At 39.2% G+C, this 13,935-nt stretch overlaps 1 protein-coding gene across 1 annotated transcript in view; it reads left to right on the top strand.

Moving 5' to 3' along the window:
- Window positions 1–12,386: 12,386 nt before the first annotated feature.
- LOC103801125 (guanylyl cyclase-activating protein 1-like) overlaps window positions 12,387–13,935 on the top strand; it is a 38,009-nt gene continuing 36,460 nt past the window's right edge. Inside the window, exon 1 of the mRNA XM_009073530.1 lies at window positions 12,387–12,590. Within this exon, the coding sequence (XP_009071778.1) occupies window positions 12,387–12,590 (204 nt within the window). The remainder of the gene's footprint in view (window positions 12,591–13,935) is intronic.

Genomic DNA, 13,935 nt, shown 5'->3' with positions numbered 1-13,935 from the left:
AGCTTGCAGTACAATTTCCAGGTGTGTTAAGCCTCTGTCTGTTATTTGGGTTGCACTTCATCTATTGAAATAACATCCAGGATTGTTTTGCATCCATCTTAAGGCATTCAGTAAGTCGAGCTGGGTTATTAGACAATACAGACTAGGCAACATGAATATTCCGTCTGAAAGAAGTTCCTTCTTCATCCCCTTTCTCTGTTGCTACTGTTACCCTCCTTGCCAAACTCATAACCAGCATGCATGCAGTGACATGAGTAAATACACCATAAATTGTTCAGTGGAAGCTGCCACATCCCTGCAGCAGAAGGCAGCTCTTCCTCAGCCCCTCCAAGGACGGAGACAGAGAAGTGGGAGGAGACCTCATACCCAAGATGGCAAGTGACTAAGTCAGGTGTCAGATCTGCATGCACTACTTCTGGCCCTAGCATGGTTTCACTGCAGCTCTGAGACAACTCTCTTTCTGTGCTGCAGCTTCTTATCTCAAATAAAGGAAGTGTTTTTTAGTACACAGACTCTTTCCATCATTGATGTAAAATTAAAATAAGAAAGCTTTTTGCTCTTCTGCTGGCACTGTGTGGAGAAAACATTGATGGCATTGGATAGCATGGACACATCGCAAAGACATATTGGATATCACAAGGGGTTGGCCTTCAGTCCAGTTCTTTAATTTTAAGCACAGCAAATTACACACTGTGGCTGCCAGATGGTTTGGTATCATTTTTTACAGCTGGTTGAAAAAAACCAGAATTAATTACCATAAAATTGAGAAGTTTTCAGCTACTTAAAAGTGTACTAAATTAGAAACTACCCATTAAGGAAATTTTCTGCTACTTCTTCTAACAGAATTGTGTGCACTGAAGTCTTGTAAGCACACTTTGTGTGTATGATTTTCATCTTTCTCCATAAAAGCTCTGACTGAGTTACAAGAATATGAAGCCTTGCAGCATTTAAAAGCATTGGTTTCATTTGTTGCACACAGTTTGTTCCCCTCCACTGTACCAGCAGAGTTGCACTGCAGGCCATGGTTCTTAGTAAAGATGCCCTGACTGAGTGACTGAGTGCTTTAGAAATCTTCATCACTGATGTGTATTTGCTTTTATTGTCATTGAACTTCTTAGAGATCTGCTAAAGTTCTTTTCCAGACATAAGCTATTAAGAGAACAGCTTGTCTGCACACTTGTAGGGGATCCTACATCGATGTTTACAGTATGGCAACCTACAGCTGCCTGATTGTATTCACCAGGAATTAAGAGTATTTTGAATTATAAAAGGGTCACACTGGTGTAATTCGAAGACAAAAAAAAAAAAAAGGATGCTTTCTAAATAGGGGGAATGTGCTGTTCTCTGAGTACTGGCGCAGGCAGAGTTCCTGTTTCACTGGAAAACAAAGTGACCCTGACTGTGGCAGGGCATGCCCTGACACAATTTTTCCAATGAGTTTTGTAAGGGAAGTGATTGGCTTCTCCTGTTTTTCAGTGCAGACAGTGTCTGCTTTTTTCCCCATCCTCAGCCACACTGGAATTTTGGTTGAAGCCATGTGCAGGGTGCTGGTGGGGGACTGCAGGGTGGCCTCTGTGGGGAGCAGCTGGGACAGCCCCGTGTGGGCACAGCCAGTTTCACCTCACTCCATTGGACCCACCAAAATCCACAGCTGAGCCACAATGGCTTCAGGAAAAGCCTGTGTGAGAAAGGGCAAAATGCCACAGAGTCAGTGAGAAGTGAGGGGAAGCATGTGAAAAACAGAACAGACACCGAAGTCAGCGAAAGAGGAGGTGCTCCAGGTGTCTGAGCAGAGATGACCCTGCTGGAGGACATCATGCTGGAAAAAGCAGCCACACTGCAGCCCGTGGACAGGACCACACTATGGCAGGTGGACATGCCCTGAAGGAGCTGTGGCCCACGTAGACCCCACACCAGAGCACGTAGATCCTAAATTGCTGTAGCCCATGGGAAGGAACCACTCTGGAGAAGGGTGAAAGAGTGCAGAGGAAGGAGAGGCAGAGATGAGTTGTTATGGACTCAGTACAGCTCCCATTCCTTGCACTGCTCAGGGGCAGGAGCTAGAGGAGACAGGCATGAGAGCATGAAGTTGAGCACTGGGAAAAAAAGAGGGCCAGTGAGGATGGTGCTGGTTTTGGGGTTTTTTTTTCTTCTCAGTCTGGTACTCTATTTTAATTGAGAAAAAATTAATTTTCCTCAAGTCAAGTCTGTTTTGCTCATGACAGTAATTAGTAAGCAATCTCCCTTTCTTCTTCCTGACCTGTGAGCTTTTTCAGCTTAATTTCTCCCCTGTCCTGCTGAGGAGGCAGAATAAGAGAGTGGCGGGGTGGGCATCTGGCAGCCAGCCACAGACAACCCACCAGAATCATTTACAACACAAACTGGTACACTTCAGGAGTCACTCTGGGTCAGCACAGCTACTCAGCTTGATTATTTTTACCACTCCATGTTGCATGTGCTTAGTTGCCATGTTTTGCATCTGTGGACAAATTGCTACCCTCTTGTTTCTACAACTGTGCAGATGTATGATGAACTCAGAAGACAGGACTACAGCACCATTCAGAGATGCTGCAGCTCACTCAGCCTCCATTAATAAGCTGCTTTCCTCCAGCTTTGGCATATTGTTAATTTAATTAGAAGTAAAAGCATTCAGGCATCTTTAAGGTGAAAAAGAAAGACCAAATATTTCCATGCAGTTTGAATTGCTTCCCCATCAAGGACCCAAGAAACATAGAGATTTGTTTTCAGCTATCTTTTTATATTTTGTCCTATGCTGTGTTGCAGCATTGGGAAAGTTTACTATCTGTGCATGTTTACTGGGGGCTTGTGTTACTGGGAGATGCCAGAAGTTTGCTGTGCAAAGTGCACATTCACATTCTTAAAGGTTTTCCACGGCAAAAAACCAGTTTTTCAAACTTTTCTGGGAATTGATCTACAGTACTAAAAAGTCTGTTATGATTCTTCTGGTGAGTTACATTTTAGATCTAGGGATATGAAACTTTTATTAGTACTAGAGAGTAGGTTTATCAGTTGTCCGGGCCTTTTTCTCCAGTACTGCAGACTTATAATTTTTAAATACTCCAGTTTCTCCTTTAAGGCATAGGAGGACAATCAGCTGTGAAAATGTCGTTATTCACCAGCTGATGGTAAAGATTTAGTTTGCTTATCTAGGATTTCATATCCTCCTGAGTTTCATTAGTGTTCACTCCTTTCTCTATTTGATTTTGTTCAGTTGTTGCCCCTTTACAAACTTCTCTTCACTCCTTTTGTACACACACAATACCTTGTAAATGTAAGTCCTAAATATTTTTTCTTCTATATAAGAACAGAGATTCCTCCTGAACATTCAAAGAACTCAGAATCATGCTACATTCAAGTAAAAAATATTCTTTACAATGACTTCTATTCCAAGATGATGTGCCACTAGACAGATGCTATTAGGCTTTGTGGATGCTCTGTTCAAGAAAAAGAGCATTTTTAATTTATATTCTTGAATTTATTAACAGACATGTGTTGAGAACTTCAGAGAGCCTTCTTAAATTATGTGAAATAAACAAAAAGGTTAAGACTAGTTCAGAAAACCTGAGTGCAGCTTTAGCTTTCAGTTATCGTTGCAAAATATTTTGGCAGTCAAAACTATCTAAAGATTACTGAAGAAAGAATTTAGTTCACTTAACTGGATTTTGTGATTTTATTTTTTTGGGGGTGTGTGAATACACTCATTTCTTTGACAGCAAGCTGGAAAATTTGGCCTCAAACTTATTAATGCAAAAGCAGAGTGATTGAGTAACTTTTCAGATTGAGAGGAATTGCTCTAGGAGGTGTAACTTATGTGTTGGACAAACCATTTTTAAGAACTGTGAGAGAAGTAAAATTAGTCTATTAAAGATCAGTTTTCCAGGCTCATACAAACAGCACTTGCTGTCAAGAGTAGTTCACATATATCAGTGTGAAGTGCTTTACAAGGATGAGGCCTGGTTTAGTAAGTAAATCAGTTTGGAGTATTTGGAATACTCTTCCCTTTTGTATGTGGTATGGAAAAGAATTTGGTAAAAATCTTCATGCTCGTTTTTGCATGCTGTGCATGTGAATTTTAGGGGATAAGAACTTTTTCCTATCATCCCATATCTTCCCAGGACTTCGTGCCAATTCAGTGGATATTGTATTCTCTCAGAAAATGGAAGTTTAGAACAGATTAGAGGCTTTCTTAAAATGCCTCCTTGTGAAACTGGAAGTTCAGTTGAGGTCTCTATTTCCACCTAAGTGTAATGGCTGAGAGGAACCTACTTGATTTCACAAATGGAATATGTAACCCCTACTTCTTAAGCTAAAGAGCACATTTCTTTTCATGAAATTTAACATTCAGACAGCTTTGGTGCCCCAATCAATTTTTTCCCCTTTGTTTCCTTTCAAATTTTGATTGAAAGTCTGAATCAAATTTTTCATAGCTTAGAGTTCAAGTGGTTTGCACTTAACAGTGAATGCTGATATTAGCCCCTGTTATGATGAAACTTCTTTAAAAATGCAAAAAAGAAATCTGTCATACATCAGCAAACCTGTCTGGAAACAGTGCTCTTTACTTTCTAAACTCTAACAGATTTCTTTTGCCTTTATTTTAATTGCATGAGTTGATTAAGCATGTACACTCCTCTTCTAAAGGTTCTGAAGTTGTGCCTTGCTATACATAGAATGCAGTTTCTTAGTGTAAGTTCTCTAACATGTATTTCCATCAGTTTTTCAGACTAAAACACAGAGCAATACTTTGTCAATGCTCAGTTTAAAAAAACACTTGAATAAATGTTGTGTTCATGCTGGTATTTTTGCATATCTTAAAGTTTGTCAAGAATTACAGCAGCCAGGAACTGGCTTGACATTGCTGTGGTGGTGGGAGATAACTTTTGAGCCCAGTCAGTGCTGCATAGCACAGTGGTGATGAAATTCCTCTTGAGGAATATAAACTATAACAGATTGAAAGATCTTCACACATCTTTCTTTTAAATTCAGTTCCATGCTGGTTTTATTTTTGTTTATTGCCTCTCAGGATGTAATACCAAATGTTGATATTAAAATAAAAAGATACAATTTTCCTTGTTTTCCTTGTCCTATCCTATTAACAGGCCTTGCTCTCAACTATTTAGGGTCCTTCTGTCACAAAAATAGGAGTAACCAAAGTTACAAGTTTTTTCAATCTGAACACACTAATGTAAAAACTGGCATTGTTGCTGGCCAAAGGTTCAGGTTTTTGATGCCCTACAAAGTAAGTTACTGTAATCACAAGTCCATTCACCATCAGTTGCTGTTGACCAGAGATGAACCTTGGAAGTACCTTACAGGCCACTATTTGCATGTCCTCTCTTATAGGTTGTTAATCATGGTGAGTTATTAGCTAGTAATTCTCTACATGCTGATGAAAATTTATAGGAGTTCTCAATAGAAATATATTTTTAAGGGAATTCAGGGCTGCTTTTATCCAGGATATAAACCAAAACAGTCTCTTTAGATTTTAAAGACTATTTGATTGGGTTTTAAAATGAAATAGAAAATTTCTGTCCACCTCTATATCTACAAAGCAGACTACACTTGCAAACTGCAGCAAAGCTGTGAGTTGCAAACACAGCTTTTCAAGAAAAACTTAGTAGTCTGAGGGGAAAGATGGCAGAATTACTAAATTGCCTTCACAGGGTAAATTACATTTAATTTTCAAGTATTTCTTGTTATTGAACAAAAGAAGAAAAATGTGGCCAGTCCTTGGCTTCCAGAGTTAATATATTTCCACCTATAAGAACAGATGCATATAGATGCCAAAGATGTCCATCTATGGATTATTTGCAGAGAGACATCCCCTGGGGCATTGGAATTGAACCTGCTCCTGTGTTCTACTGAGTCCCTCTGTGCCCATTGCTCAGAGGGATTATGATGCTTGGTATGCCATGAATTCCTCTGAGTGTTCACACTGCACTAGTCTTGCCACTTAGATAATCCCAGACTCTACTCCAGGGAAGGACTGACAGATTAGATGTAATTACTACCATCAAATCAAATTATTACTTATTAAATGTCTGATTTCTTTCCAAGGCTAATGCTACTAAGCATGTTATGTATGTTCTTCATATTAAGTTTATATAATCACTTTACAAATATGAATTGTTAAATTGTTTCATTAATTCCTTTTCGTGAATTTTGTGATATTTAGTATCCATCTGAAGGAGCAATAAGTTTTATTTATCCTATCTCTTTTCTCCACTTAGGGTAGGGGAAAGGTTGCCTTTTTAGAATAGTGTGTTGTGTAAGAGTCCTAGAAAGATTATGGTGCCACCTTAATACTTTATAAAGGGATTTAGTAGCATTAGAATATTACTTAAGTAACCTTAACCACAATAAGAAACCACTTGCAAAAGTGATTTTAAAAGGCATCTAGTAACATTTATGAAAACCACATCGAATTTATTATTATTAATAATAATAACAATAGAAGAGGAAGAATTACAGGTTTATTGCCATCTCGTCATCTCCTCAACGTATGTTATCACAACTCTTTGTTCTTTTATTAGCTGATATCAGTAGAACCCTCTTTTGTCCCTGCATGCTTCATGACTTTGGTAGCAGGCAGATTTCTGAATATGTATTGTTTTGTCACTTAAGAAAACAGTTATAGGACCTAACATTATAACAAGGCACTAATTTACAGTTCATTACTGTGTATTAAAAGTTGCATATTTTCACATACAAGCACACTGAGCAGCTTACAGGCAAGTGTCCTAATAAAGAAGAACTAAATCTGTGTGAAAAAAAATGATGGAAGATGCAAATGGAAACTGTACAAAAAACCATAATTCACATCAATGATTTTATGATAAAGATGCAACTTAAAAATAAACTGGGTTTGCCTGCATTGTACCTAGCCATCCATCTAAGACAGGACCTTCAGAGCAGCATAATTTTTTCCAAAATGATTGATCTTCAGTCAGTCAGTCTGACCACCAGCTGGATAAAGATAAGCCAGTTACACACTCTCTGGGTCATGTCTGATATATAAAAATAGCTGCATTCCACTAGACAGGTCAAAGATACTTCAGGTCCACTCTTCTGTCTCTGGCAACAGTGAGGAGCATGTGCCTAGGGAATAAGTATCCCTCAGTCACCTTCTCTGCTTCAAGCAGCCTATAGCTATTCAATCAAATAGCAAGTCCAACAGATGGGTTAAATGGGCTTTTCCTCCATTAAATTGTTTAATTGTGTTTTGAACTTAAATTTACTTTTAGCCTCCATACCACCTTGTGCTAGTAAGTTCCACATTATAATTGCACAAACATTCTTTTTTCTTTTTTAAAGAAATCTGAGTGATTCTTTCTCAAATCATTTTGAAGGAATATTTTGAAGAATTCCAGAAAGACTGTCTTGAGGTTAAAGGAAAATAAGACTTTTCAGTTCAGTGACCTGTGATTTTTTTTACGGCTATAGTTAAGATCATTGCCTGTCACTGTAGTAAAGGGATCACATAAAAATTCTAAATGGTGCTGTCTTCCTACATCCTTCAGCCCAAACATCTTATTCCTGTGGCTTGCACAGACTGATGGTGCTAATATATAACACTGAGAGAGACTTAGTGAGAATTTTGCTATGGGGAAAAGCTGGGGTCAGAGTTTAATCCCTTGAAGTTTCTCTATAGAATAGCTGTGGATTTCTCTATCCTGATATCATTGTCCTCATTGTCTGTGATCTTTATGTTTCAAATGCTTCATTAAACTTTCCCCTATATTTTATAGCATCATGCATAGAAAACTTGAAATTTCCTAGATACAATTTATTAGACCCTCAAGGGTTTTTATTTTGTAACCTGTTAGTAGCCTTGAGTCCTCAAGGGTTTTTATTTTGTAACCTGTGTTAGTAGCCTTGAGACCTCACCTTTACATATGAAGGTCTAAGTGCAGGTACCATCTGGCACAGTGCTGAGAGGTTCCAGATGACCTGGATGTTTTTTTCCAATCCTATTCAGAGGGAAATAAGCACATGGTGTATCTTTGATACAAGCACTACTCAGGCAATAGGTTTCTGTGTGCAGCTGTTGATGCTGGTAACCTGTGTTAGTAGCCTTGAGACCTCACCTTTACATATGAAGGTCTAAGTGCAGGTACCATCTGGCACAGTGCTGAGAGGTTCCAGATGACCTGGATGTTTTTTTCCAATCCTATTCAGAGGGAAATAAGCACATGGTGTATCTTTGATACAAGCACTACTCAGGCAATAGGTTTCTGTGTGCAGCTGTTGATGCTGGATTTAAGTACAAGCACTACTCAGGCAATAGGTTTCTTTGTGCAGCTGCTGATGCTAGATTTAAGTATTTGGAATTAAATTCTGCTTTTAACTCTGATGCATAAGTTCAACTTCTTCTTTCTAGGCCTCACATTTATGGCAGAATTTAATATATAATGTTTTCATCCTTTCTTGAAGTACCTTACATTCCCAAAGTCCTGTCAGTCTCTCTCATATGTTTCTTTTCATTCTTCCATCTGCCTTCTCTCCCCTTTATATTACATTGCCCACAGACCTAGAAAGTAAATTCTTCTCTGCTTCTGCATTCTCCCTCATTCTACCTTCGGACGTTGCTTGGTGGGTAATACACATGAAGAAATATAATCCCCAGCTAACCTAGATGTGGAGATGCAAAATATCTGAGAAAATTGTGCTTTAAATAGGGAAGTAACTTCTCCTCACAGTGAAAGTGAGGATATTAAATGGCTAAAAAGAACAGTGTTGCCAGCATAGCTCTTCTAATCTGCATGTACTTCATCACTGTAATCCCTCTGTAAGCCTATCCCAACAGGAACGTGGCCAACAAGAACTCCTTTAAAAGCAGTTTCTTCTCCTACTTGCACTTAATTCTACCATCCATGTTTCCTCTTTATTCCAGGTTATTGCACTGCTCCTTAAAGTCTTCCAGGTGTTTTCTTATTTCTTTTTTTAATTTTGACCTTTACTGATAAGCATGTCATGCCTGCACATACACTTATTTTTTAAAATGCTGCAGTGTAAAATTTAAAGAGTTTTCAGATTCATCAAATAGATAATTTAGAATAGCTTGATGATTAGCTTGAAGAATTATTTAAATAAAATGTAGATTTTTATGACATTTTAACCTGGTCTTCTGGAAGGACAATTACAACATACTTAGGAGTCTTCCATGCCATATGAAAGAAATATGCATGTTTTCAAGGACTGATATGGCTTAGTCTTAGTCACATAAATGTGAGTCAACCCACATTTATGCTGTTGCTTTTTTCAGAAGAACGTTTGAAAATTAAAATGTACAAAAAATGATTGTAGACCACTTTATTTTAAAAAAAATTGTAGTTTCTGAAATCTATGGTTCAAATATTTGATTCTTTCCTTTGAACATTGCTGTTATTTGGGGGGGGGAAGTCTGAGTAACATTTGAGTTTTAAAAACCTTCCTCTTTTTGTTGAATAAGAAATTTGGTAGATATACACTTGGAAAATTCTGTGTCAGCATTTCCAGTTCCTAGCTATTGAAAATTTAGATTTGATGAACAACGATAAAAGACTGAAGATTGCTACCTGAAGCTAACTTTCTTTTGGTTGCTGTTCTTGGTTATTTCAAATATCATATTCTTTGCCTGCTAGTGATATTTTGAAGCGGAGTATTTCCAAATACCTCATCACATGTTTCAGTGTTACTCAGTATTTCATATAGAAAATCCCTGATGCTTCTCACTATTGTAGGTCTTGATCTTAAAACTGACAGCATGTTAGTGGACAGCTATTGTTGCTTTGAGGAAACTGCTGAAAGCAGTGCAAGGAAAGATTAGAGATTAGGAAAAAAAATCACCTTTTAATGACAGCTACAGTATGTGTCACTATTGAAGTCCTCCAGGAATCCACATGTGCTTTTCCCCCCTTCTCTCCCCCCTCAGCAGCATTGCCCTGACTGGCTGCAGACCCTAGTTTATGCAATGCACTTACAAGTACATGATGAAAGGCTGTTCCAGTGACAGCCCAGCTTGTTGTCCTTTTGCAGTGAAGGCTTGTACCCATTTCTGAGAAATGTCTTGCAATTCTGACCTTACATGATTAGCATGTAACAGCTCTTTATTTGCCTAAAGAATTAAACTGAGTTCAAAATACTGGATGACCATATGAACCTATATACAGTGGCATAGAGCCTGCCCTAAACATTATGTGGCAGGGGCAGCTTGCCTTGCCTTGTCTTCAGTTATGCCACTCTCACTGCAAACACCCCACAGATGCACCACCACTTATCCCTCGTGGCATCTGAAAAGCAGGTCTTGTGACATATCCTACAGTAGTGTTCAGTTTCTTCGGAGCTTTGAGATCAAATTTGCCTCTCATGACTGTTGATACTGCTTCTGCAACTGAACCAGAATGAACCTTGGCCCAGAGGAAAATTTCTCTCATACACTCCATGCACAACACTCCAAAGCAACCAGACTGTGCTCTTCTCTGCAGACAAATGCTGTTCAGGTGGTGCTCACCTTCCTCTTGTGAGACACCACTGGAGTGCCACTGGTGAGACAACATGTTTCACAGAATCACAGAACATGCAAAGTCGGAAGGGACCCATCAAGTCCAAATCTTGGCCCTGCAGGCCATCCCCCCAGGTTGCCAGAGAGATCAGTGCCTGCCCTTCCACTTCCCCTCATGAGGAAGTTATACACAATGATGAGGTCTTCTCCAGGCTGAACAGACCAAGGGATCTCACACACACTTCCCCTCCCTTCCCTTCACCATCTTTGTTGCCCTCCTTTGGATACTCTCTAACAACTTTATATCCTTTTTGTATTGTGGTGCCCAAAACTGCACACAATATTCAAGGTGAGGCTGCACCAGAGCAGAGTAGAGTAGGACAAACACCTCCCTCAACCAGCTAGCAGTGCTGTGCCTGATGCACCCCAGGATATGGTCGGCTCTCTTGGCTGCTCGGACACACTGTTTGTTGCCCTCCTTTGGATACTCTCTAACAACTTTATATCCTTTTTGTATTGTGGTGCCCAAAACTGCACACAATATTCAAGGTGAGGCTGCACCAGAGCAGAGTAGAGTAGGACAAACACCTCCCTCAACCAGCTAGCAGTGCTGTGCCTGATGCACCCCAGGATATGGTCGGCTCTCTTGGCTGCTCGGACACACTGTTGGCTCATATTCAACTTGCCATTGATCAAGACCCTCAGATCCCTTTCCACAGCACTGTTTCCAGCATCTCATTCCCCAGTCTGTAGGTACATCCAGGGTTGCTCTGTCCCGGGTGCAGAATCTGGCCCTTGCCCTTCTTAAACTTTTGCAGTAGGCTTAAGCATAACAGTTGTATTTTCACATTCTACCAATTTAATCTAACTATTGTGTGCCATAGCATATGTTGTAAGGGTTAAATGCTGTAACACTGTCCACTGCTCTGTACTGCAATACAGCACAGGCATTATGACACTCCAAGCCTACCAGTTTCCACAAACAATTTGAAGCAGCAGTCCTGCACCCCCTCTGCTCCTGGCCACCCTCACTTTATCTGTTCTCTCATACAGATCCAATGTTTTGTGAGACCAGCCAATGCAAAATGTAAATAATGTTGTCTAAAGCTAACTTTCTTTATTAATATTCAATCTTATTGCGAGCTTTTGATTGGATCTGTTCTTATACTTGTTCCCAAGTGCAACTACAAACACTTGCACAGGCCTAAGGGAAGGGAAGGGAAAGGATAGGATGGAATGAGCAGTGGCAGTGGGAGAGCAATTTTTAGGATGACATTGACTTACACAAGACAGATGCTTGTAGAACTGCTGTCTAAAGACAATGGCAAGTTTTTGTGCTTAGTGTAGAGCTGCTGTCAGATTTTTCCAGGTTATCCAAGTCCAATCATGTTGCAGTTTTTACCTATAAGGTAAGCTTTGGATCATGGTATATACAGAAGTAATAAAAATGAAAAGTCAGTTACTACAAGGCAGCTGCACAAAATGTATCAAAGTATTAAAATGCAGTTGAAGGTTTAGTTAAAACTTTGTGAAGGTTTAGAAACTGCTTTCAAAGTTCTTTCATGTTGCTTTTTCAATATTCATCCAGTTTAAACCGCTTTAGCACCCCAGATGCCAATGCAAGAAGAGAACCGGTATAATCAGTTCATCTGAGGCTCTGCAGACTGACTGTGCACAAAGACTGTAATCAGCTGATAAAACCATGGGGCTCTAAAACTAGGTGCCAGTAATCTTGCTAGTGTGCTATATTTACTTAGTCCATCTTGGTAGTGATCTGTAAGAGGTTTAAAGTAGCTCTCAAAGGCAGAGTTGGTGTTTGAATTGTCATTGTTGGGAAGCAAGAATCAACATTTGGATGAATAAATACTGAAAAAAGGTACCTGGTATGTTTGATACAATGGGTGCTGCTGGATCAGCAGATGACATTAATGCTATGGAAATTCACCATTGGTACACAAAATTTATGAAGGAGTGCCCATCTGGACAACTTTGTCTGCATGAATTTAAACATGTCCTGGATCTACACGGACTTACTCCAGAAGCTGACAGCTATGTTGACCAAGTATTTCACACATTTGACATGAATAAGGTAAGAATTTTCTCTTGACTTCCTGGCTTTCTTATGGCTGTATCATTTGATGCACTCAGAGACATGACTCAGAGGGCTGGCAAAGCTCACTACTCAGAGGTAATGGAAGTGATTCAGAGGTGATTCAATAGAAAACTACAAGCAGATAAACATGAGTGGCAGGCAAACAATTTTGCATGCTCTGTTACCAGTACATTTTGTCTATTCTAAAGTTGCATAGAGTCATTCTAATACATGATGATGGCTTCTCATCTATGAAAGTCAGATTTTTATTTTTATTTTCAGTGTGTGTTAATAATTGAAATTTTTATTTATATAGCTGCTTGAAAAATCTTTCAAAAGCAATAAGTGTTAGGCTGGATCCATAGGTATTAACTCTTTAAGATTATGCAACGTAGACACAATATGTTCCCTCCGTCGCTGGATTCATTCTGAGCACCTTTTGTGGCTTAATGCGGTATCAGTCAATCCCCCTTTTCCACAGACAGATCTGTCTGGTTTTGATCCATCATCCCAATTTTACTGCTTAACATCCTAGAACATCCTAAAGATATACCCAGAAGCTGTTAACTGCATTTTTGTTTTATGTTCTTCCAACTCAGTGTTCATGCAGGTTCCTTCTAGCTGCAAGACTCATCCAGAAGACTGTGCCATGTTATTTGACCCTTCAGCCAAAGTAACACTTTCTATCAAGTGCTACTAAAGATGTGAAGAGTCATCTGTAATTCCAACAAAAACGTTTGTCCTGAAATAAGGTTTAGGCTGTATTGTCAATACTACAAACTCAGCTTTTAGACAATAGAACACATGGGCTCATCAAAGTACAAGAGTTGTTTAAAAAAAAAAAGCATTGGTGTTCTCTACCCATATAATTTATCTCAATGAGTTCAGAGATGTTATGAATCATGTGTTATTACATTACACAAATTACTTTAGTGGCATGTTAAAACTGGTCCAAATAGTAGCCAGAACTACTCCAGACAGTTTCTACTTGCAGAAATGGCCTTTCTGATCTTCATTATGAAATGAATTATATCTGTTTCAGAAAATGCTGAGAGTGTAAGGCACCTCATGTGCTTTTACACCCACCATTAAACTTATTGTATGGTGCCCAGCAGACTAAGAAATTACTTTAGTGGCATGTTAAAACTGGTCCAAATAGTAGCCAGAACTACTCCAGACAGTTTCTACTTGCAGAAATGGCCTTTCTGATCTTCATTATGAAATGAATTATATCTGTTTCAGAAAATGCTGAGAGTGTAAGGCACCTCATGTGCTTTTACACCCACCATTAAACTTATTGTATGGTGCCCAGCAGACTAAGAAATCCCAGAGATCTCTGTTA

The sequence above is a fragment of the Acanthisitta chloris genome, unplaced genomic scaffold, assembly GCF_000695815.1.
Source record: "Acanthisitta chloris isolate BGI_N310 unplaced genomic scaffold, ASM69581v1 scaffold15004, whole genome shotgun sequence".
In the NCBI taxonomy this organism is placed as follows: Eukaryota; Metazoa; Chordata; class Aves; order Passeriformes; family Acanthisittidae; genus Acanthisitta; species Acanthisitta chloris.
This window is presented reverse-complemented; position numbering and strand designations above follow the sequence as displayed.